Source organism: Ceratina calcarata, unplaced genomic scaffold, assembly GCF_001652005.2.
Source record: "Ceratina calcarata isolate Rehan_Ccalc_2016 unplaced genomic scaffold, ASM165200v1 scaffold107, whole genome shotgun sequence".
Classification (NCBI taxonomy): Eukaryota; Metazoa; Arthropoda; class Insecta; order Hymenoptera; family Apidae; genus Ceratina; species Ceratina calcarata.
This window is the reverse complement of record NW_017131600.1, coordinates 380,848-407,585: the sequence shown is the minus strand read 5'-3', so window position 1 is coordinate 407,585 and position 26,738 is coordinate 380,848. Positions and strand designations below refer to the sequence as shown.

The window sequence follows — 26,738 nt, the reverse complement described above, 5'->3', positions numbered from 1 at the left end:
TGCTTCGTTATCCAAGGTAATACTTGACAACATTTTTAATCTTTTTGTACATATAAAGAATATAATATTTTGATTTTAATAGGTATATACTCTTCGTGAAAAAGGCGTGTGAGAAAGAAGGTGAAATTATGTTAGAACAAGTTCTAAAACATGGGTATATAACAGCTTCTGAAATAATTATCAGGACATATAAAAGAATAGAACAATCACCTTGTACGTAAATTCATATTTTACAGTCATTACGATAATTAGTCAAACGTATTTGTATGAATTAATCATATTTTTAGCTGACATGCAACCATCAGTATCTGATTTAAAAGATACATTTGAATTGTTAGTCAAAAACCAATTTTTGATGCGTAGCTTGTATACAGAATCAGCAGAGAGAAGATCAGCTGAGAAACCTGATTTCACAGTACCAGACTTAAACTTAACTGCCATTACTAAAAGACTGGAAGGAGTGGATAGTGATGCTGGAGACAGTAAAATATATTGGACAGTAAACTTTGATCGAATTAATCAAGATCTTAGGTAAGATTTATAAAACGTATAATGATGATAAAACATATCAGCAATTTGCAATGTAATCTATAGGGATGAAATTATTGTATCAGCTATGCGTAAAAGACTTGACGAAAATGCAGCAGAATTGATGAGGCAGTTACTATTTCTTATGTACTTGCGGACAGCATCATGGGCACATACATCGAATCCGATACCGTTTACAGAAATAAGAGACGCAATTAAAAAAGTGAATTATCCTCTACTTGCGCAACATCTTGATCAATATTTACGTCTTATTGGTATGGACAATAGGTCTATAGAAAAGGTTTCGTAAAAAGTTTCATATTATAGAAAATGTTGCATTATGTTTAAAGAAATATATCATTTTAGAAGAGGATACTAGTCAGTTTTTGAAACGAGTAGGAGACTCTGGAGGTGGTCAGTATAGCGTTAACATGAAGGAAGCTTTTACTCAGTTAGCATGGACGACATTAGACAATATTGTAATGGAGCGATTTGGTTCAAAGGCAGCTAGAATCTTCAGGTATAAGGAAAAACATTATGTTTTGCAGGACTTTATCAAAACTTAAGTGAAGCTAAACTCTCGTTTTACTGAATAGATTAGTACGTGACAGGAAGTATATTGAGCAGGAACAAATCCAGCAATTAGCTATGATTCCTGCAAAAGAGGCTAAACATCTCACGTACACTTTATTACAAGAGAATTATCTGCAAATGCAGGAAATAAAGAAAGCTGGTGTGTCAGCAGCGCCGATAAAGACATTCTTTCTATTTCATATCGATTTGAATTTGGTCATTCGTATGGAAGTGGAACATTGTTATCATGCATTGTACAATACTATGCAAAGGCGGGAGTATGAAATAAGTAGTAATAAACGCATGATCGATAAACAATTGCGAATGCAAACTCTTACGAGTAACCTGAAAGAACACGGTGCTACTGAGGAGCAATTAGCTGAGGTGGATATAATATTCATTACTATATCAAAAGCAATTGTACGTACGATAGTAAAATAATTGTTTACAGATCGCAGATATGATGACACCATCTGAAAAGCAACAATTGGAAAAAGTTCAAAATACGATTAAGAAACTGGGGATGACTGAATTGCAGATAGACGATACTTTATTCCTTTTGATGATGTATTTACGTTATCATTGAATAAAGATATTTCTTTGTAGATGTATCATGGTACTATTTCTGAATAATGGTGCATACTTCTGTGCTGCACGATGTCCCGAAAAAAGTACATGAAGTTTCGTTCATTTATATAGTTATTTATTTATGTATAATAATGGTTACGCTTGTAAAATACAAACAACAAAGAATACCTAACTTTCAAATTATTATAATAAATATAATCATATACCTATGTTTATAATAGTGCTGTTCTCTATGTGATACAGTGCAATTGATGTCACTATCTATCAGGGAAAATGATCTTGGAGTACACACCTTTTGAACATTCTACCAGTGACACAAACACTTTCGCGTAATTGTAATTATACCTTTTGATCTATGCAATATGAATGTATATGTTAGTCCATTAGAAACAAATTATTAGAGTTATGAATCACAGCCAGCTCAAGGTGCCTTATACTTCAGTAAATAAGTCGAACGCTGCAAGTGCTATTTATACAATTAGCTAAAACATAATTCAATTACGGTATGTAAAGACTGGAGACCATCGCTTTTTGGTGTGTCGGTTATTACCGTACGTTTTACTTCCAAGTATGATTTTCCCTTAATTCCTATCATGTGCTTTTGTACGTTCGTCTCAAGACTACCGCGACCTAAACTATGATTTCATTTCGGGATGTTACTTATAAGTAATTAAAATTTGAAGTGCGCAGCATTATCAATGAAGTTTCGCTGCTATTAAATATACGTAATTTGATTGCACGCCAATTATTATTGATACCAATTGATAATAAAATGTACTACAGTCTGTCGCGAGTAGTGATAAGACGAGTGAGCCTGTAATCGCATCCAAACATGCATTTGACTGATTTTATACTCTTTTCTTCCTCTCAACACATATGTATACATATAGTGTGCGGGTATTCGAAAATTTTGGGCGAGTCTCGGATTGGGTCAGGTCGGGCGATATTTCCAAAGTTTGACAAGCACATTACTCGAGACCCGAATTCAATTCGGGACTCGAAACATGATTCGGGAGCCGTCAGTACATCCGCAGATTTTTGAAAGTGTTTTCATATGTTATAATGTGTAATCAAAATGCAGTGACGGCTAGCGAAATCAGTTTTGAGTCTCAAGTCAAATTCGAGTCCCGAGTTGATGTTCGGGTCCGGAAATTACTGGCATCCGAACAAAATAATGTGCTTGACAAACTTTTGGGATTCCGCTCGAACACGAAAAATATTCCCGACCCGAGACCGACTCGAATTTTCGGGTATCCGCGCACACAGGCGTCCATACTCTCTTCTCGTATTCGTTTCTCATTTACACGATTACTGCATGAACATGAACTATATACACTGCACGTACATACAAGTTTCTTCTAGAAATAACGTTGTAGACCTAAAACTATGGTTGAATTTCGATAAAGCGTTATTTTATTATATTTTTTTTCATACCATTAACAACAACGTACATGTAAATGAAGTGAATTCTTGGAATATTGAGATTGGATGTTAGTGTTCATCTTTTTTTCTTCATTACGTTAAGTATATTATTAGTATTAGTAATGTATTAATTTTACAATTTACTATCCTTACAGTTTGCATTCGCACTGGTTGCATTTTCCTTTCTTTCAAAGACCGATAAGTTTACAGCGAGTGCTTTGAGATTATCGTCGAATCTATATACAAAAAAAAGTAAGACAAATAAAAGAAAATGGAAGTAGAATTACTTAGAATCGAGCATTATCAATGAATTGCTTTTTTTCCTTCTACTTTTAATGAGAAAAACTAAACGTTCGATCGCGCGATCGCAGTCCATGGAATGCAAAACTGAGATTGTTCCTAAAGTGTTGAGGGAATCGATGAGAATTTGACGATGGTGACACGAGCCAAGTTTTTAACTAGGTATTTGTAGGCATTTCGAGAAATCTCAGCTGAAATAAGACAGAAAAAGATCGGAGAAAAATGCAAATTGTCGTGGAAGATTATAAATATGGCACAATAAGGAAAGATATGTAAAGTGGCTATGTATCTTCCACAATGAACGTTTGATTGATATGTCGATTAATTAAATATTCAAATGAATAAGGCTGATCTGCTCTTTGGGGATGAAATTGGCGGGAGAAAGCATATTGAAAAGAATAATTTGAGAAATTCAATTATTTAAAAAGAAATGGAGAAATATTTAATGCAAGTGCACATTTTGATATTTCAGAACGTGATAAGAAAAAACTATTACTTCAATATAAGCGTAATGTAAAAAAATTCTAATCTTTTTGTTGCGTGAACGATACGACACTGAAAACCTTCTGAGTATTCGAGCACGCAAACGATCAACGAACTTCGTGTCGCCGTTGTCATTTGAACTGGCACGTAACAATCTCTATTGCTATTATGTAGTAAATCATTTAAAAAAAGAAGAGAAATACTATAACATTAATGATAATAATCATACTAGTAATAGTATTAAATAAAACTAACCAGACAATAAAAATATTAAGGAGATATAATAAACATAATAATGACCAAAATGAAAATAAGAATATGCATCGCATTTTTAACATTTCGTTAAATCTACGTGTTCTCGAGTAAATTACATGTAATATATAGCGCTATGTAAGATACATCACAATATAGTTACACTGTACATTCAATAGTATTGACACTTTTCATTACGTCGGGTCGGCTTTTCTTCCTCTCTGCCTTTCGCTCATCCGTTCTTCTACACGTATACTCTCTTTCGTTTCGACTAATGTATCGCCAACGCAGTTGTACAAATCTATGTATATACATAAAATAAATTATTATCAACATTAAGCTATCCTATCTGCCGCCGACCGCGATGTATTCGAGAAGCACCCGGACGAAACGCGGGCGCAGATATATCGAGGATACTGGCTCTCTTTATAAAATTAGGTACCTTGTATAGAATTGCACTGATTATAAATAACAAAAGAAGAGAAAAGGAAAAACGGTGAAAAAAGGAGACGTAGAAGTTATCGAGTTTTTCACGTCGAGCCAACTCTGCCGACCAGGAAACCGGATGGGAGGTTCTGTCGCCTACCACTTCCGATCCAAGAAAACGCTATTTGGCACATAAATATTATCACAACGAGCTCCCGATCATTTCCTTTCTTTTTTTCGATTTTTGTTTTACAAACTACGTACGAGACTTTGCACCCTACACTTTTTAATATACTTTATTTCTGCTCAGTTTATTCTTTTCCGATAACATTCATTTTTAACACCTCGATAAACAACGGTTAATTTGATTCTTTGATCGATCCGTCAGATTTATCGTGCTCTCACGAAGCTTGCACGTACTCGAAGGAAGAAAAACGGAGAGTAAAAACGTAACAGCGTATGTGTCCGGAAACATCGAGAAACAAAAAACACAACGTCGTATTAGAATTTGATTATTCGTTCGTTTACATCGTTTACAATAAATAACGCTAATTCCCCCGTCCGTAATTTTATACAGTAACATTGTACTAAAAATTGATGTCACGCGTGCCACTCTCTCTTTTAATTCATAATTCCATTCTTTCTATACGCACACACACCTACGCGCACATACATACTTCCTTCCCTTTCGAAACAGTGTACTTCTCTTTAAACTTGGTTTCTTCTTTATTAAAAAAAAAAAGAAACAATCGAAAAATTCTCTTCGCCTGGTCTGTTTCACGCTCGCTCCCATTCCGCCGTAAATTCATTCCGTCTTCTTGCTGTCGGCTAATCATCGTTAATGTTAGTGCCCATAAATTAATTGCAAAAAATACTATAAGTACAAGTACGTGTGTTTTAGACGTGAAACCAAGTGATCAACACACATTACGACTCGAGCGCACGAATCGCGTGACGGAATACAGGATTCGAACCTTTTCTTCTTAGAGCTCCTGCGGCATACAGGATGTATCAGCGACCGATTGCATGAGAATGCAGAAAAAATTGAGTGTCCACCGTGAACGTGGGATACATTACATACGATCTAATAACGTTTGTTTCAAATACTTGAAGATGTGCGAGACAAACGGACAGCGTGGCTTTCTCTTTTTCGTTCCCTCGTCTTCTCTTTTCGCGTTTAAATTTCATTGCGTAATTTTGTGCATTCATATTCTCGCGTATCGACACGACCAATCGGAATGGTGTATCATCAGAGAGGCACACGCATGCACACATACACACACACTAGAAGGAATAGGAACAAGACTTTTTGGCCGCTCTCACCGTATTTTAATTTTCGTACACACACTCGCACGTGCACATCCGAAATATGTACGTGTCGCGAACGTCTCCGCGCGGTGTGTTCGACACACAATTTCAAACCAAGCTCGATCAACCATCTGCGCTGCTGATTGCATCGGATCAATCCTCCTGGCGCGCGCGTACACGTGACACATGGCAGTCTTACGAAAAATCAGGTATGTATATATATATATAATATGTATATATATATTTTTTATATTTATATTTATTCATTTTATTTATTTATGTATAATCCTATCGTTCTCTCTCTCTCTCTCTCTCTCTCCCACTTTCATATCGTTCCCGCATACGGAAGACACTCGCGGGATGGATACCGGCATGCGTTTTTACACGCGAGTCGTTAACTTCTTGAGAATTCTATTCATACGCCTGTATATCATTACCTAGAATGTTACTCAATGACGATCAGACCTTATCATCGTAGATTTCGCCGTCTTGATTTTGATTACACTAACGCGGTAGACATCGAATCCGTTCGTGCAGTCGCTGTGTTTATTCTTTTGCCCATCGTGGACTAAAGGTCTATCGATCTCATTTCGTCACTTCGGTAATAATATAACTAAGCAGGAAACGATCAACCTCGTCTGCCGCTATCAACCCCGCTGATGTTCACTGATGTTCTCCGAACAGTTAGTCGCACGTAACAGGCAATGAAGGAAGTGGTCGACCTGCTCATATCATCGCACTGTTCTAAAGTTTAAACTTCGTGTGGTCCATGGATGCGCACGATTCCTTACTTGCGTGCTCGAGCTCCGAGCGTCGTAACGATTACGTTAGACGACACGACGACGGTATTCAAAGAACCAGTACTCGGGGCCTCTACGCGTTGTACGATGGCACAGAATTGAATCGATTAGTATATCACAACCTCAATGAGCGAGGCTTCGAAACGCTCGATCACTCTTGGAGAACGTTCATACCCGACGACTCTATACGTTGTTCACACGGCGTAAACTAGTACACGTTGAACCACCAGAGTTCGGAGACATTTTACCAGAATAATTCGTGGCTGAGTCGCGACGTTGACGTTGATGACGATGATGCTCCGGGCGGCCATAGCGGCTGACCCGGAGCCGCGGTTCAATCCTCGTCGTGATGCCGTGGACTGGCGTCATAGCCACCGATCGAACCGGAGTTCTCCGGCGAGAAATTCATCATATCCGTAGGCGATAGGCTGTCTTGCGGGTAGTAAAAGGATGGATGATCCGAACTCGGGCCGGCTCCGCCGCCGTTTAGCATGGTGGCCGGGGGCGACACAGATGGTTTTGCCGACGGTCCGGCTCCCGATCCTGGATGGTGTTGAGAGCTCATGTCCGAGCCGACCGGAGACAGGAAACTCATTTCGGGTCCGCTGTCGCGACACCAGAGCTGCCTCATTTCTTGCCGCCGTTGCCGCATCAGCGACTTGTACTCGGAAATCCGCATCTTCTTGCCGTCCACGATACAGGTCCGCTTCGGTCGCGGCCTGTACCTGTAATCCGGGTGCTTTTCCATGTGAAGCTTCGACAGTCGGGATTGTTCCTCGTAGTACGGTTGCTTCTCGGAGTTCGACATCGCTTTCCATCGAGCGCCTGTAGAGGAGAAATTAACATGATTAAAAATTAACTGACCAATTTTTTAGCTATACAGTAGACTCCCGTACGACGCGAATTCTTACTCTTAGAGGAGAAAACTTCTCGCAAAACATGATTTCCGATGACGCGAATTCATATATCGCGTGACGTATTAACCACGTTATAGTCTACTGTAATTCTACGGAAAGTAAGGAAACAAAGTACGTGTACTTACCGAGTATTTTTGAAATGTTTGAATTATGCATATCCGGGCAAGCTTTCAGAATTTTTCTACGCTCGTCCTTGGCCCATACCATGAACGCGTTCATAGGCCGTTTGATATGTGGCTTGTTCTCACCCTCCCTCTTCTGCTGCCTCACCATTTTAGCTGAACAACAGAGAGAAGAACGTGTTAGATGTCAACGGTGTCTCGGTCGCTCGGCTTCCTCCCGTGAGAAGCGAATCTAATTTCGTGAGCATCACCTGGTGCTCGTTGAAACAAAAGCGTAAACGTCAGCCTCGTTGGCTCGTCAAAAGACTGCTTACCTTTCTCCGTTATGTCTTCCGGTACCTTGTAACCCGGTTCCCGCCACACTGTAATTTCAGAATATCACCTCTTGTTATAATTTGCAACGGCTAATATTAGATCTGTAGATTATTTTAAGAAATGGTACGAAACTAAGTCTATTCATGATTGAAATGCAACTGAGTCTATACAATAGTTACGACATTTACGTATTTATACGCAGAACTGGTTATACGTCGATGTAAAAAGAAAGAAATTAACGCAATACTTCTGATATGAACCCCATAATCTTAAGTACATACGTGTACCTATGTTATGTAAATTGTAGTAAGAGAATTATTTAAAAAAAAATAAAATATATTTACTATGAGGCGTCGAGAGATAATCCTGTTCCTCTTGCGCAGCCTCTTCTCGGGAACTTGAGTGCTTCATCGGTCGTTGAGTCTGCGGCGACGGGGGCATCGCAGCGCTCGGTGGTATCGCGTAAATGCCATGCATCGCGAAGTGTTTTTCAACGGCAGCGACCGCTGCAGCTGCCACGGAACCTCCAGGTCCAGCAACTTCGTCTTTGGCCATTACCTTACCCACTGTAATGACGATTCATAAACGAGATAAGTAATGAGGCAACAAAATATTCGAGGTGTGCGACTAACGTTATCACGTATATTTGTGTTATCAACATAACGTTAGCATACATATTTGTACGTACAAGAAAGAATATACTGTGATCGATAGCTTCTGTTTTATTATGTAAGATCTTCCATTTACTGTACTGACATATACATATTATAGATATGTATGTATATTCTTATTTATAAGTGCTTAATGACGAAGTTTTCCGTTTTCTTAAAGTATCTGTAGAAATGTCGACGAACGGATGCATTTTACTCAGCAATCTGATATTATAATATGTGACAGCTCACGGAATTCGCGAGCTTGCATCTTCCTCAGTCTCCTCTTTCTTTTTTCCTTCTCAATCTTATCCGAGGGTACGCAGTGTACCGATTCTTATCTTAGAATCGCGTTACGCATCGCTGGCTGTGCTTTAACCGAAAGCAAAAACCGGCCGCGTAAAGGAACAGGTTTTCTTCGTTTAAAAGAGACGAAAAAGTCAATCGCGAACAATCAGGTAAAGGCACGCATACTCGAAGATAATTAACCGTACGTTCTTGATCGTGTGTACTTATATTCTGTGGAGTATTGATTAGTTTCTTATTTTCAAATCGAGTCTGCGGTCTAGCTTCTCCCTACACTATGTTGCGTTTCGAAGGACCAGAAACGACCGGCTGCATTGCGTGCACTGCAGGATACGACGAGAACAGGTATTTATTCCACATTCGTGCGACGAATCGGAATTTCTACAAGAGTCCGCGCATTTAATGACGGAATTTATTATGACTTCTATCTCCTCCATGTTGAGCTGATTATTGAAGTAACACTGATCAAAGCAACCGATTATACTCATAAAGTAATCTAATGCCGGTTAATTATATACTGTTTTGCTTTATAAATTTTAAATGATTGTTGTTTGGTTCTGTTAATTGACTCTAATGTTGATCGATTACTCTATTTCTAAATAATGAAAAGTTGGTTCGTTGCGCAGTTTTTTACAGTATGAACATATCTTTTACCATGAAAGGCGGTAGTGGACAATAAATAAAATTTATTTACACGTCACATAGTAACTCTTCTAGTATTGTGTCCACGACTGCATATTAGTTTTCTGTTACATTATACGCATGTATTTAATAATGTTTCTGAATGTATATGAAAATAATACTTACTCGGAGATAGATGCGGTGGCAGGCCCCCCGATCCGTAAGGCAGGGTTGTTAAATAATTCCGCGGCATCGGTAAACCGGGTGGAAAGAGTTTTGGCGCGGTCGCAGCGAGGGGTTGCTCCTGTTGACCGCCGCTTCCGGCCCCGGTCGAGTGGGAATCACTTCCAGGCGACGAGGAGGATGCCGTAGCCCCTGACGAGGAGGATTTTGGTTTGGTAAGGTTTAAAGGTGCGTCGAGATCTTGTAGAGGAGGAGCAGTGGGTGCCACCGCAGATGAAATCGGCGTCGGGGATGCCTCTTTCTCCATCTGCGTGGACATCTGCGTAAGGTGCGCAGTTGCCCAACTCGGTCCTTCCCGGTGGCTACTGATCATCTAAAATGTTATTAATAATGATTAGTCAACGAATATTCCTTGTTTATCTTTTCATTTCTTGTGCACAATATTGACCGTTCCACGAAGTATGGTAATTTTGAAAATAACAATTTCACGTTTTACTCGAATCAAGCATTTATACATTATTCATCACTTATGATATTATTCACCACTAATGTCTTTAAAAAAGAACGCTTAAATTAAAGTGATTCTGGAGTAGGACAAACTGGAATTACTAGAAAAAGTTATTTGCATTCATTTTTATGAACATTTAATTAAATCCGTGCATTTACCGATGATTAATTTATTAGCTTGTGTGAAAGTTCATCCTGTTATGTACGTGCGATTAAAGGATACATAACGGAGGAAACATAATTCGTAGTACTCTGTGACGGATATGTAGCAAGAACTTTGACGCAGCCGCCAAAATTATCATATATACTTCTAAAAATAAAAGATAAAATCCATCATAGTCGCATTTCATCCGTAATTATGTCTATCCTGTATAAGTTTTTACTGCGTACAGGAAGATGGCAAACACCTAAATGAAACTAAATTATTATAAAATCAGCTTCTATTTATATTTCAATTTTTGATTACTAATCTTGTGACTCTTTTGAACACGTAATAATATATGTATAATGATAAAACGAAAATTATAATAAAATATAAAATTCTTCCTATTCAGATTTAACCCCTCCTGGGGTGATTGTGAATAGCTCTAATTCCTCTTATTTCTGAAGGTTAAAAACGGAAAATCAACCTCTTTTGTATGCACTGTTCTCTTTATATGCCTAATAAAAAACGGTGGTTTTTGTAGTTTTTTAGTACTAACATATTTCATTTTTTATTTATTATTCATTCCTAAATGTTTGTCGGTTCAAACACTGGGCATAAATTTTTATCTCAGTTCTTAAATGGTTGGCGAAGATATACAAGAAAAAAAATTGTATCAAATTCTATGAATCTTCCCCTACTCCAAATCTTTCTCTTTACGCAGTTTTTACAGTTTCCTTGTTAGTGGCGCCACCTATGTCGCGATAAATTTTTAATTCGAACGAATGAATAACTATAAAAATGTCAAGACATCAGAGACGCGTAGTCGATTGCAGACGATTTTAATCAATGTTAAACGTTGAAAGCAGGGATATTGGGATTGCAGGCGACAATAGGTCTACGTACGTTAGCGATCGAATTGATATGTTTGTTGGTGGTGGTTGACGTCGACGTAGCCGGCGGTGGCGGCATAGGCGATTGCACTGGCAACCCTCTGAGTTGTTCGAGAAATGGCAGGAACATCAAGGATTGCGGCCCCGACATGCTCAGCTGGCTCTTTGTCATCTGAGCTTGTAACTCCTGAATGCTGTGCTGCATGATGTGCTCTTGCTGCCGCTTCAAGTGCTCCGTTTGTAGCCGCTGTATCTCGATTTGCTTCTGCGAGTCGACGGTCATATGCGCAGGATACGACTGCAAAGCCATGGGATGAACAATTAGAGGGATGATGAACCCCGTTGTGTCGCGGGCAAAAAACAAAGAATAACATTTTTCTCTTTTCCTTTTATTTCGGTTTGTAAAGAATGGAAGCCAACGTTGGCTGGTGCTCGGTACACGCTCATTTTCTGCTTTTCTTGGAATCACAAAAACAGTGCAGTGTCACGTTGAATTTATGGAAATTGTTAGACGCGTGGGTGACTTTATTCTTTGGATAGGATTTCTTTTGTAAGAATTTCAAGGAAACGAATTTCGTTCAGAAAAGTTAAAGAAACAAAAGAAGGATACCATGAATCGTATTTGAATTTGGAGCGACATTGATTTGTGCGTGTAAACATTTAGAGATTAATTATGGAGCTTCTCAATATAAAAATTATTAAAAATTATGCATATGAATTCCAACCCAATTGGATATTGTTTATCACAAAGGAGATGAAAGCGAACGACGTGTATTATGTATGTCTATTATTCTTGGATCGTGATATCTACTATTAATTTTTATTGAAATACTGGTGAAAACTTGTTTGAACGCGCAACGAGGCGCTATATTACCATAGAACTTATACCAGATCATCGCTAATGACCACACCGTTATACTAATACGGAGAAAAGCGCGTTATAACGCGAACTTCCTGGTGATATTAACAAAGACATAAAGTCAACAATTTACTTGCTGTCAGAAATTAAACAGCTTAGTTTAACCGATAGATTTCCCGCAGAGATCGGGACGAAAACGGCTTTTTTCATGTGAACACCAACGACCAGAGAACCAGTTTTAAACTAGATTTTCCTAGAAAGTGTAATAAAAAGCATATGCACGTATATTAAACTCTAATTACCAGTTATCTGCCGCGTCAAACGGAAACCAAACGTAACGAGGTATGCGTTAAAAGAAATATACTAGATATTATCGTAACGTGATAACGCGAGTCGGTGGAAGTCTGCCGGATTTAACCTTTTAGTTGAACGAAACGTGCTACTCGTATTTATGAACATTCCATGCATTGTGCGCGTTATTTAATTTGCGGCCGAGTATAATTGACTCACGCTTAATTCTTCTTTTCCACGCGCGTCCCTGATGATCGAGTTTTGACGTATTGTTCCGACGATTTGCATTGAATGCGCGTGAAGAACTATAAACGTGCGATCTTAAACACGTAACCAGACTGGCCGTTTCGATTAGTCCACGATTATTAGTTGCACAATCAGTACAATAGAAACTGGTTAATTCTGTTCGTGGCATGTAGTCGAATTATTTGAGGTTTTTGTTGCCCGACATTATTATATTTTTAGCGGTGTATCACAGGTCAATTTAAGTCGTCGCGATTTGTCGAACGTTAGATTGGATAACGTGTAAATATCGAAGAATACAAACAAATTTTAGTGAAATAATATAATTAAATAAATAGTGAAATGCAGTGTAAGAACAGGCGAGGGTGTACGTGGGTGAAGTGAGTTATATGAATTCCAGACAAAATTTGGTTTTGATTTGCTTCGTTGGATTTTAATGAGTAACTAAAATAAACAGAAATATCAAGAAAAGTGCTGAACGATATTTGATGTACCAATATTAAAATATTCAAACGAGTTACAGGAAATTGGTTTTTATTATTCGCAAGAGTATTTAAGCGATCAATATGTACGTAATAGATTATTAACACAATAATCACATAAATCATTTATCATTTACTTTACTGTGTCTCGTTTCTGCGAGACTATTTTCTCTGACAGTTTTTGTGAATACATCAACGACCGTTTTCTTGCAGAACTGGGACGCGAATACACGCCTCTCTCAGTGGCAAAGGTTAAGGTGGCCACTGTTCGAGCCGAATGGAATATTTCTTTTCCAACTTCGTTCATTAGTCAGAGCAAGTTACTAGTTGCTGCTATTAATTCAAGGCGACAAGTTTTCAGCGTGATGCCCTCGAGTAACCACCGCGCCGGTGTAACAACTCAACATGGCTAATATCATTGTACTTTTCTACGACCTGGCTGTGGTCCAGATATGCCTGAAGTTTAAAGTCTATTTTAGACGATAAGGAAGACGTTTATTCATCCAGCCTGGGCACCAGCTGAAACGTCACACATGCGCGATATTAGGCGCTCCTGTGTCTTTCTCATACTCCGCTGCTCGCCTTTCCACGCGTGATTATTAATCTACGACGCTCAATGTGAGATCGCGGACTTGCTGATTTACGATCGCCGCAGGACATGCGGTTTTGTTGAATAAAACTATTCGTATTCCTCGCGAGGGAAATAACAGGGCGTTGCTTTTTAAAGTGAATAAGAAGCGTTTAATGTTAATTTTTGTTCAGGATTCAACGTTCATTTTTCCTGGTTCGATGAAAATAAATCATTGTTTTGTTAACATTTAATATGAGTGGAGGAATAAAAATCTAATTGTCACGTTGAATCAAAATGTATCGAGACAGATGTTTATCATAGCTTAAAAGTCGAGTCACCAGTTTTCTTGAGGCCGCTTCGTGAATGAACTGAGCTGAGCCACTTCGTAAGGGTGTGCGCTTCTAAAAATATCATGGCATGAAAAACTGGTGAAACAACCAAGAAATATCACTACTCGCATTCTTACAATGATGAATATTCATAAAGGCATCTTTTCTTGGATAATAAATCTCGATTCCTTTCAACGATCTCGTTTTTTTCTTTTGTAAAACGAAAAAATTGTTCGCTGCTCAATTTAAGATGTCCGTGAAATGTAGTTCATAAATGCGCAAGAAAAACAGTCAACTAAAAAACAATCTTAACAGAAAAATGCTGATATCCAATAGTAATGTTTAGGCTGCATTGTCTCTAGAGTATCAACATCGACTCTACAATATTCATTTACATTAACTTCATCCGCACATTAAACGGCCGCTGTATGGAAATGCACTCGTTAGAGTTAATTATTCTCGCTGCGGCTCTAATTGCTGTGTTGTGTGCGTCGCAAAAAAAAAAGAACAACGCGGAGATCGCATGAAGAACCGGCCGCACAATTAGTTTTTTTCCATGCTTCTCTCTGTTCACACATGATCCACGGTTGTCGATGACGATTAGATCAGCAAGATTTTTCACAATTGGACGTGGAAGTCGACGGAAGAATGGCAAACCGGAGTTCATTAACGAATCCGTCGACGTGGTCGTGATCTTCGCCAGTGCGACGACACGGGAACCATGCGAACAATGCCCGATGTCGGACAATATACGAGCGTGCAATTTCGGGACCACCATTCTAACCGTGCGCGCGCTATAATCAGCATAACGGCACTACGGCCGAATGGAACTTCATTATTCATTTGCAAAGTTCAGTTATGCCGAAGATACGTATCCATGACAGCTATACCGCCCACAGTGGCTAAATATAAACAGGCGGGGTGCCAGCAAGTTCCATTCACATTCACGTACACATGGAAGGGACGCGCGCGCCAGTTCGTGTAAGTGAGCATAAGAATATGAGGAGCCCCGTTCTGAATATGCATCCGCGCATTGACGCCAACTGCACCGGCCTAAACTTAGCCGCGCAATTACCGAAACATACCTACCCCCATAATCGCTCTTCTGCCGGTTATCTCTGCCGTTCCCTCTCTCCTATCAAACCTAATATCACGTCACACCAATTTATGAGAGTAATTGTGTGATGCATAGTAACAACTGTACTTTACAGAGGGGAGGTTTGTTAACATTTTTTAAGTCAATAATTGTATGTTATAATTTTCTTATTATTCATTTAAAAGGGAATTTATAAATAAATTTACTTAACGCTAAATAAGCATAGCATATTCCGGTGCTTCTTATCAAATTCATATCACTATAAAGATATCAGAAAGTGATGCAAAATGGTCAAGAGTAACGTTGATTTTGAATACTCATTTGTCGAGTTAATTAATATCGTTTTCTTTTTTAAACGTGGCTAATATCAGAGAAAGTCGAAAATTGTTTTATATTATTATGTTTGGCAAAGTCGACGAGAGAAAACGTGTCGCATGGCATGATCCTTCGTTGCACTCGCGGCCGGCCGGTAACGAAAGACGAAGGCTAAAGGCCACGAAATTTGAATCTACATTTAGAATCGGAGCCACTGGAGTGCAGGGGGACATGCACGGGGATGACGTAGATCCACCGGAAGCGGTTCATACTTCACGTGCGTTATAAAGACTGTCACTGTGGCACTGTCTAAAATTACGACGGGACCAGCCAACACAGTAGCTTGCATACAACCCAGCTGAAAGCTGAATCGAAGGTACGGTGTCCGTGCCGCGATGTACCCGAATTCCCTCCCTTTTTTGTTTCTCCCTCTCATTCATCCCTCGTATGAATGCGTTCCCGTTCGGTTTCTAATATTGTCACGCGGATCGATCGAGAAACGAACGGGAAACGAAACGGATTCATCTCGTAAAATATGCAGTGCGAAACGAGCGAGCGGCGAACAGAGAGAAAGAGCGTGCGGCGACAAAGAAAAGCCGTTGGTCTGCACTCTTAATGGAATTTTAAAAGAGCGAAGCCAGAATTCGACGACACGCAGGGGTAGCCTGGGGATACATAAATTATGGACTGCTTTGAACGGGATTCGCCCGCTCGCTTCTATCGTAGCCGGCCGATGCTCCGTAATGAAACTTGTGAATTCGGAATCTAGGGCAACCGGAAGTGGTATTTTCGTGGCCGAGGCTTTTCCATCCGGGGAACAGGAGAACGTGGATGGTTGCGCGTTATTGCCAGGGACTTCCGAGCACCCTCGATGATTCTTTATGACGAGGCGAACAGGGAAAGCTGAGCTTTAGTCAGGTTTCTGTGGATAAGGTCGGGATATAGGAATTTATGCTGCCTTATATCATAGACTTTAAAGGAAGTATTTTTCAATATTGTTGAATTAAAAGGAGTCGTATTTATGGCCTAATATTATTGCCATTTCTAAATTATATTTCATCTTTGCAAGATGATTCATATTTACGTGTCCCTCAATTGCGCAATGCGCATCATTATACGTCGAACGCAATAATTTCTTCATCATAATAAATCTTATAAATAATCGAAATTCATAATAATTATATGGAGTCAATTACAATCAGCTTGCAACGTTTTCGTTACTTTATTATCACATTATGATTTCTGTATAACTAATCATTTCAATAATATTTTATGTTATTATTACACTAATTACATAGTAATGTGCTGTACAGTGTATTATGTTGGACTACAGTACCAAAACTGTCATTCTGAACTGTCACCAATTCTACTTCTCTGAGCCATATATCTACTATTCAAGTCCCTCTCATTCAAATCAGTCGTCACTCCAATCCTTTGACCGAGCAACATCCAACAACAAAGAGTTTGTTGGAAGCCAATCACATAAACGACGCAAACGGCTCATCTTCTACAAACGCGGGCTTCCCGTCGATCTTTTTTTGGTTCTGAGAAACGGCGGGAGCACGCGTCAGAAGGCTATACATTTGGTATCGACATCGCCGAATCCATAATCATAGATCACAGAAGGAAGAGAAAGAGAGAGCGAGAGAGAGAGAGAGAGATCGCGTGAGCACACACGTAGAAGCCCGTACAGGCAGATACGTTGCAACCGGGATATTTTCGGGCGACTTTATTGGCCGATGTTTATTATCTATTCCGCCGCCTCTAATCCTTTTGATATTCCCCATCGGCGGATAAACAAATTGCACGATCACCGGCGTGCTGCGAAACGACTACTCCGGGGTCAGTTTCTTGAAAGCGATAATATTAATAATTCCCTTTGCACCGGGAAAAGCCTGGGTCGACTACAATATTATACGTATGAACGACCCCTGTTTCTATTACGCTGCGACCAGCGCGGATACACGCGTCTTTCAAGTGAAACCCACAAAGACGACGTTGTTTCATTTGGCGCGTCATCGCATTCGGTCGATTGTGATTAAGTCTGGAGAACATACTTTGAACGGATTAGATATGGGTACGAGGCTGGACGGGTTTATGATTCTCTTGAGAAAATTAATGAACATTTGAACGCCATTCTAACTTACTGAAGATCAGTAGTAAAAGATTGTTAATTCCTAGGGTCTGTAATAAATAACAACAAGAAAAAAGGAAGTTAAGATTTTATTCTACATTCCTTTTTCCTTTTTCGTGATAAATTCTCTTTGAAAAGACGGAGATTCTTCTTCAATACGTTTTTGAGTTTTCTAACTGGTGACGCAAGGGCTAAATGAGCCGGCATAGCATGAAATAATATTTACGTTTTCGGAAACGTACGCCGCCTGTACGGCAAGTCCATAATTCATCTACAGAATGTATCAATGAACCGTGCAAATTCCTTCATAAACAAAGATTTGTCGAAACGTAAAAGCTGCATTTAGTAACATATACTCCAGTTAGAATCAGTACCGAATTTTAATAATATATCTATTATTTTCTAATTAAGATTACCTTCTCATTAATCTTGATTAATCATCATTTGAATATGAAGACTTGACAACTAGCGCAATATAAAATACAAATATGATCTTAAAATTCTGTCTTTGTGATCACTTTACTCGCATTATAAAGCAGAGAGCACGCGATATGGACCACACGTTAGGGCGAATAAAGTTATCGTGTGCTCAGCGTGTACAGCAAACACCGTGGTCGACATTAACAGCGCCGCGAATACTTTATAAGCACGCCGATTTCATCGCTTTAAACCGCGCACTCCGTTTTATTCGCTATCCAACATCGCGTTCGCTTATCTTTTACGATTCCCTGTCCACGCGTCCCATGTCCGATGCGAGCTGACACGAGTACTGTGGCCGACAGCGGAACGTGTTCGAGCGACGTTCGCACACTAGACATCGACGCTTCGCACATAAAATCAGCGTTTGTCAGCGCTTGCACAGCACTTACTAAACATTTATGCGTGTTTGTGATTGTTGATCACGAGGTTGAATATGGTTCAACAGAGCGAAGGAGTTATCAGTCCTATCTTATGTAATAGGAAAAAACTATGTCTATGTAAACTCGCGTAATATCCGCAGAAATTGAATCGAATCTTAGACCTAGTCATTTTCATCCCTTTCGATCTTCGATCTATTTTATTGTAACAAAAAGAAATGTCTAATTACTGCAACGTTTCGTTGAAGGCATTAAACCAGGAAATTCTCGCTTCAAGCAGTTCTGCTGGACAAGATGGCATCAGCTTACTTATCTGTTTACAATGCCGAGCTTTATGTTTCCTTAGGATGTTCTAGACGAGTTGCACTCTCTTGTTTTATTCATCGACTGTCCATGCTTCTGAACCGTCGTTGCTGTTGCTCCCACACTCGCATTACGGTCCCGGAAGAGACTGCGGGCTGCATTAACGACATTAAAGATCCGGATGCCGCGATGAAGGCGCACGGTTGACATCGAGGAGCATGTTCCTCTTAACGGCTGAAAGCTCGAGACGTGCAACGACCGAAATAAGTCGCGACGATGAGCCAACTGTCAGTAGGATTATTGTCTTTGGCTTCTTATCTCTACCCTGGAGCTCTTTCTGCAAGGATCCGTCGTACGTGGAACGACGGACGTTGCTCCCGTGGGACTGGGGGATGTCGGGACGCGACTAAAGCAACCCCGTCACCTTCGCCAACTGAACAGTTGCTATCGTTGCTTCTACCTCTTCGTCGCCTCTTCCTTCTACACTTTCTTCTGGATTATCTCCGTTCGTTGCTTTTCTCTCGTTTCTTTCTCTATCCTTTCCTCCCCTTGTCGCGATCCATCTCAGACACTTTTCCGCACCCGAACCCCTTTTCAACAGACTTATCCTACTTTTTTTTCGGTCTTCGTCATATCGTTGCCCTCGCGGCGTCAACGCTCGCCCCTCCTCGAGGAGACGATCCTACACCTTTCGTTGACGTTGTTCTTTCCGCACGTCAGATCACCACCCTGTCAATTCGACGCCCCGATTGGTGACGTGTACTCGTTGTCACCACGTTTGCAATCGTTGAAACGCGTTTCTCGCGAGTTCGTTCAAAAAAATATTTATTTCAAATGGGTAACTATATAAACCCGATAAAAACGAGAATGTTACATCTTTATACTCGAATATGGTGAAAAATAATTACGGATCTACTTATAAGTAGTAACTCCTTGGGTAATATATTTTTGATGCGTGGTGATTTGTCAAAGAGGTATTTGCACGCAGAAATTGCGTATGTTTGTTGAATATGAATTATTCATGTCTGACTTGGCATCAGTCAGGAGAATTATTGTACTATAGTATTAGGCAGCGCTATTTAGGATAATATAGTCTCTCGTTAAAAATAACCTTTCAAATCTAAAATAATCGTTCAAGGCCGAAAAGAAGAATCCTTGCGTTATTATTTGGCTACTATGTGCTTGCTTAATTTGTTGTATTTCTCGTTTGTTTGTTTTAAGAGCGTAACGGCCCAGAAATGTATAGAAGTCAGACTAAGAGGAATTTCTATTTAAGAAATAGCTCAAGAAGACTTAACAGGAGAATTTCCCTTCCATCATTAAATTCTTCCTGTTGTTCCTCGTTTACCCACTACCCTACTGTTTCCAAGTAACTTAAGTCACATCCGAAAACAACTGTTCGTGCAACGAGATCATTACAGATTGGGTCACTTGTGACGTCGTTCAAAAGTCGAGGAACCGAGCCGCTAACACCCTTCTAACGAAGACAAAGTAGAGATCTGTTAATCCCCTCAGCTTAGTCCCAATAGTACTGTTTTAGATAGTACATCGTCCCAGCCAACGTTCACTGTCTAATTCGAACGAGCTCGTTAATTGTTCTTCTCATAAATTATTATGTAAGCGTAACTGGATAAATGACGACAAAATCTTCAGAAATTAATCAATCGATCACCACCGTTTATTATTTTTGCATAATAAAACTGATCTTTTACATTCGCGCCACAGGTTATACCGAAGTGTACGTATCCCGTTAATTTGCTTACAATTAAAACAACGGCGGGGAGATGCCGTGACCCTCATCGTTGGTACCTAGAAAGTGATTAATTCCTAACAAGGCAAGCTTTGCTCTCGCCACTTGAGCGACCACCGGCGGTACACGAGGCGGAGAGGTAAGCGCGAGAGATCGGATGGAGGAACGGTCGAAGAATAGTGGGAAACGAGGGGAAAGAGTACGCAGGAGGAGAAACAGGACGCTGGGAAACACTACAATATCATGCTTCCACTACCACCACCATCGTCATCACCACCTCGTAGCCTTCACCCCGCTGCGGAGCTCCTTGCCTAAGGGAGAGGTACAATAAACAGCCCCTTGGGCTCCGCCGACTTTAATTAATTTTATATGTGTTGTGGCCGTGCAGCTGCGAGAATGAAGTCGCAGGGCACCACCGAGGTTCCTCTTTTTATTCTTTGGCATCCACCCCCCGACAGTCCCTCAATGTAGTCGCTTCTCTCTGTTCCACGGCCCGTTCTTTACCAATAATTCTCCGCAACGGTGCGGTGCGGTGCGGTGAGAGAGCCTACTTCTCCACCGAGGAACAGAGAGAACTCCGGGGATCGCCACTCGAGGAAGAGAATAATGCGCGGGATGCACGTGTCACGGGGTGGGCCCTCTCCCCATCGCATCACTGTAAACCGCGATTCTAATTCATCGATCCGCGACGCTTTTCGGGCTCTTCTTTGTATGCCAGCCAGCCACTTTTTCCTGCGTAACCCACAGGGAGAGTCGCGTGCCCGATCCTGGGATATTTATTGCTATTCCATAACTACGACTCGCATAGTTTCATGTAACTACGATTATTATTCAGAAATTGATTATTATGAAAAGTCTCCTTGATTTTCGATCTCGCAACAGAAAGGGAGAACTGAGTGTGTGAATTGCGATTGCCGCAGCAGTACGTAACTACGGATGCTGCGAACGTAGGTAGACATGAGAATTAACATCCAGGCCGGTTGAGACAGTGCTCCGAGGGAATGCTTGAGAACTGGATAGGTATCTGTTCGACTGATTGAGTCGAGCGATCGGTTAATCGACTGCGGAGCAGCGTACTGTAGGCTCTTCTACTTGCGCTCAATTGTATCATGCCTCGCGATCTTAATTGATGCGTTTAGAGTACCGCGGACTTTTTTTGCTCGACTACGTTCGATTGCATGGGGTAATTGTATCTTTACGTTTGAAGTTGAGCAACTTTATAAAGGATCGAATTATGACGATCGTTTATCGAGTGCTTTAGATTTGGCAGAAGATACGTACGTCTATAGAGTGGCTTTCACAAACATTTTGCTTAGTGTCAAGACTTTTATTTAATTTCTTTATCGAATTAGGATATCGAATGCGTGATCTGATTGCAGATAATTATATTCCCTTTCAGTAGTACATCGAATGATTTAAGTAGAACTATAATATAGTCTCCATAGTATCTTACGTGTCTAACAGAGTAATCCGATCCCAACGATTTGAGATGTATTGTGTCTCACGGATGGAACCACTTGTCATGTGTCGTAAACCGAATACGAGTCGCGTTTCGGCGCGGTGCATCCGTACCGGAATATGCAATATTTATTTCGGCGCACGCGCTCGTTTCCCGTGGACTCGCCGTCGGAACGTGAGAACCGAAGTAAAGATTCGGACGATACGAGGTAAACCAGAAATTCGCGTGAATTGAAATCCGTATCCTGACAGGCAGCGGGAAGCATTGCGGCGATCCGCGGTGCGTACTTGTTTAGGAATAGCGCTCTTTAATTGCCCCTCGAGCCGCTTGAATTACACTTGAATTATCTAAACAGACCGATCGACCTCGGACTTGTGTGTACAGCGACAGAACGTGAAATCTTCTGCAGGCGCTTTCCCACTTTCGCGAATGTTGCAAATGAACTCCTTTGGCTTGCTCGTTTCTAATTCTATGAAGTCCATTATACATGTATATACAGTGCTCTTTGCTTGAATAGCCTCGGGTAAAAATTAGTATGTGCATGTAAAGCTTATGTGAAAGGAAGAAATTTTGGTAAACATTCTTGCTTACTGGTTCTACTCAAAATCTACTAAAAATGCCACGAATTCCAGCGAAACCTCACTAAAACGCAGCTAGAACCTCCCTTCTAGTTGACATCGAGTGCATTAACAAACATTAATTTATACTAACGACGACGTTGGAAGCGCAGATAAAGCTGAAGTGCTAAAACGATTAGCAGGTGTTAGCCTGACAACGAGTAGAACGAAGCCGACGAAAAATTTGCGCGGCACAGCGACAAGAATAAGGGATGCGAGGAGGAAGATTTTGGACGCGGGCCGAGGAAAAATCTGACGGACGCGCGTCCCTCTCTCCCTCATCGGGTGGTGTGCGCTCGCGGCTAAAATATTGAAGGAGGAACGTAAATAAAAGAAGAAAAACTACGGGCCGGCGATGGCACACAGGAATGTAGCAGCTGCGGAGCTCATTCACATCCGCGCGCACTGGAATTCTTACTACCGTTGCCCGTTCTCTCGCGGTTTTCCTCGGGGTCGCCGTCCAAGATACAAGTATAACCACACTCAATGCATGCCCAGTGTACATACAAACAGTTTCAGTGATTCTGCTGGTTTCGCCTCGCCAACTTACCGAGGCATTGCAAGTAGTTAACCAGGCGAATATTTTAATTTATATTAATTAAAGTAATTTTATTGTGACAGTTACTTAATCATTAAAAAGGAAATAAGTAGAATGTATAATTCAAAATTTTTTTTATTAATTCTATATGGTACTAATAATAACTTATTGGGTGTATAATATAATCCTGTATTTTTATGAACGACGAAAACTCCTTTTGTTCCTTTCCTGAATATTCTTCAGCTCGTTAATTGCACTGCATGAAATACGAATTTAAAGATTCAGCTGCAATCAATAACACAGGAAATATTTCCTTATCGGTTCAGATAAGACCAAGCTGGTTTCGCAACTAAGTAATATTCAACGGCAATGTTAACCGCCCGTGTTGTCTGCGAGAACCTCTCATAAATATTGCAATTATCACTTCCTAAATAAGCCACGCCTTATCGATTCCACAGCCGATTACTTTAATCGCATCCGTGTTAACCTTGCAACCAACTGCGGTATATTATTTCCCCGTGTACGTGTAACGTAGGTATAACGTATGAAATACCTGCTCGCGGATCTTGTAAAGCCAGCTAGGCACGAATAAAGGTATCTGCACTATGCGTCGACGTCGAATTTTTTCTAGAAGCAAATCGATAAATTCAACTTGGATTTCTCTGTTCGCGCTGGAACAACCGGCATTAATTAACAAACAGGATTCGATTTTTCTCGCAAACGATAGCCTCGCTATGCGTTCACGCTTCGTGCTACGAATGTAGAGTCGAATAGGATAAAACACTTTACTGGTTTCCAATCTTCATACCATTCACGCAGTTTACATAGAAAAATCAATTTTAAAAATAATAAACCTACGACTTACTACGCTTGGGAATCAGCCGTAAATATAAACCAATGAAAATCTATGGAAATCAGATATATATTTTACAATGGTTTTACGTGAATACAGAATAGGTACACGTGTAGGTGTGACTCTACATTTTATATCAGAAATGAACCATTTACAATTTTTAGTAATACTAAAGCTTGAAAAATATCCTATTTATTCTTACAAAGTTGTCATTTAATATAATTTAACGCTTCGCGTAGGTTTTATACATATTTCATACAATCGGTAACGGCCCACACGCACGTTATAAATTATGGCGGAGAAGTTCTCACAATAAAATATGCTTGAAATTACACAGCCGCGAGGAACAACGATAAGAAAATTTTCAGAGATGAAGTGCGGCGCTGGTAGTTTCAAGAATGAGTCCGAGTATCAATGCAGGTAAATTACGGCTTTGAATATGCATGTGCACACGCGAGATTCTTAAGGGCGAACAGTGGGTGACGAGTGAGTCTAAAGAGCGAGTTTAGATAGAGAATTTCAAGCCGGAGTCTAAAGAGAGCATTAGCAAACGGATGAAAACGAGAAACATCATCTATTCGCATCCGCTTTATTATTAGCCTATCTATCATACGCGCTCCTATGCTACGTATAATACTCCGAATCCGAATCCTTTTAACTTCCACCATACTCGGTCGCGATTCTTAAATTTTCCCTCTCTCTCTCTCTCTTATGGAGTTAGTCGTTCATGTGTCCAATGGTAAAAATAATTATTGATTACTAACAAGATTTTAAAAGATTGGAAAACTTACGTATAGCATTAACGAAAAAAGTGCACATTTGTAGTCTTGCCAACAAATCATATCGACGTGGCTGTGTTAAACTATATTCGAAAACCATATCTCAAGAAGCTCGTTCTGTTGTACAACAAAGAGCACACGAACGCCTATTCCATCGACGCGACGCGACGCACAGCATCGTTCTTAGCAGCCGTCCTCTTGTGAGTACGCCGCGTGTACGTTACATCAGGCACGGTCGAGTATCCCTTTGGAGAAGTGGTGTATCTGGCCGGTCATAATGCAATCGGAATATCCCCCGTGGTAAGGAGAAGAAGAAGATTAGAGGGCACCACTCACGGCATGCTATTTACTTTGAACTATTCTCGGCACCGCGGCCGAAACACACATTATCCCTCGTCGCTGCTGCGCGGCGGCGGTGAGGTGCTTGCGGCCTCGCGAGCAACAGAACTGGAAACCGACTGATACCTTCGATAAATGATGCACCGACACGAAAATATCCACCATGCAATGGTTCAACCACCGACACGAAAAGAACAGCGCAGCGATAGTCTTTAATGGACGCATCTCAATCAGAGAAAGAGAGAGAGAAGTAACTTTTAACTAAATTTAAGAATGGAGATTGCATACGTAGGTGTAACAGAATTTAATCAATTAACTTGAATAACATCTTTTAACTCTATATGCGACACTATCCTTAAAGCGAAAAAATTTTTTGAGCCGACACTTGTACCAAACTCGCGCCTCGCTGACGGATCATAGTATTGTGGACACGAAGAACAAAAAAAAAATGCGATCAACGAAGAGGAAGAAAAAGCTGAATGAACGCGACTGGGAATACAATAGAGCACTGTTGTGCTCGCGATTCTCTCTGTTGAAACAATGCCGGCTGCCAGATTCAGTTAACAATCCGTGTCGCGAGCGAGCATGGGGACGTCACCCTAGATAAGAACGTCGAGCGCCGCAGAGACGCGCGCATTTCAACGTTCCGCGAATCTCTTCGAACCTTTTCTTTTCAATCGGATGGAAAAAAGGAAAAGGGAAGAGCGAACCGTTCAGGGGAGACAATAAAATAATGGAAACAGCGCGGTAATGGCGCAGCACGGAGATATTGTGTCGACGCTTTTCACGAACTCTTCGTTTCATTTTTTCGTTTCGTCGAACCGATGCAACGATCGCGAGAGATTCTTTTTTTTTTCATTTCTAAAAAACGGAGGGAAACAAGAATAATAAGAAAACGAAGAGAAACGCGAAGCGTGGAATATTCTATAATTGGCGACAAAGATTCTGCTTCAACTGTGTTCTCCTCTTATTATTTTTACCTCGCAGTTTCTACTCGTTGTTTAATAGTTTGTTTATTTCTCGGCGCGATGGTCGATGATTAAGCCGAGCGGAACAGGCGAAATAATTTCCCGGGGAAAATTATGGAATACTTAGGCGCCGCGCTCGTGGATCACGCTCGTCTGAATCGCTCGGGAAAAAGAGAAAGGAAAAGAGACGCAGTTATCGCGCGTAAATAATACTCGTAATTGGAAGTACGTGTAATTTAGCTTAAAGGCGGTGTTATTATTTTTGACGCGTGTTCGAATGCTAACGATCTAAGGAGTACTTGGAAGAATGTGCAGCTACGTCGAAATTAACAGTTTCCCGTGACTTAATTCGAATCAAGGAATTTATTAGTGGCAGTACGCGATCCTGATCAAAGATCATCTGATCGTCCATGGTACCATGATTTAAGAATTTTCCCCGTCAGTTTTTTTCTACGATTGAACCAGTATTTCAATTGTAACGTCGATCCACTTACAATTGCAATTATACGTGGAATTTTTTTTCTCCCTTCTTTCCTTTTTTCCATGAAATTAGAATTGCCTGAATAATAATGGTATAAAAAAATTTCGTCGCTTAAGAAAAAAAGACATCATCCTCGAA

The 26,738-nt window shown here is 40.4% G+C and overlaps 2 protein-coding genes across 4 annotated transcripts in view; one reads left to right on the top strand and one right to left on the bottom strand.

Moving 5' to 3' along the window:
* The first annotated feature begins 6 nt into the window (after positions 1-6).
* Polr3C (RNA polymerase III subunit C) lies at positions 7-1,898 on the top strand. The gene is made up of 7 exons (XM_018037123.2): positions 7-16; positions 83-213; positions 288-531; positions 595-803; positions 895-1,048; positions 1,125-1,485; positions 1,553-1,898. Exons 2-7 carry the CDS (start codon positions 129-131, stop codon positions 1,685-1,687), a joined length of 1,188 nt encoding a protein of 395 aa, XP_017892612.2. The 5' UTR covers positions 7-16; positions 83-128; the 3' UTR covers positions 1,688-1,898.
* Positions 1,899-5,068: 3,170 nt separating this feature from the next.
* Sox102F (transcription factor Sox102F) overlaps positions 5,069-26,738 on the bottom strand; it is a 282,412-nt gene continuing 260,742 nt past the window's right edge. For all 3 annotated transcript variants that reach the window (XM_026819705.1, XM_026819708.1, XM_018037149.2), the window contains 6 exons: positions 11,350-11,634; positions 9,798-10,167; positions 8,379-8,600; positions 8,034-8,081; positions 7,723-7,875; positions 5,069-7,505 (listed from right to left, as the gene is read on the bottom strand). In XM_026819705.1, coding sequence (XP_026675506.1) covers positions 7,015-7,505; positions 7,723-7,875; positions 8,034-8,081; positions 8,379-8,600; positions 9,798-10,167; positions 11,350-11,634 — 1,569 coding nt within the window. In that variant the 3' untranslated portion in view covers positions 5,069-7,014. The remainder of the gene's footprint in view (positions 7,506-7,722; positions 7,876-8,033; positions 8,082-8,378; positions 8,601-9,797; positions 10,168-11,349; positions 11,635-26,738) is intronic.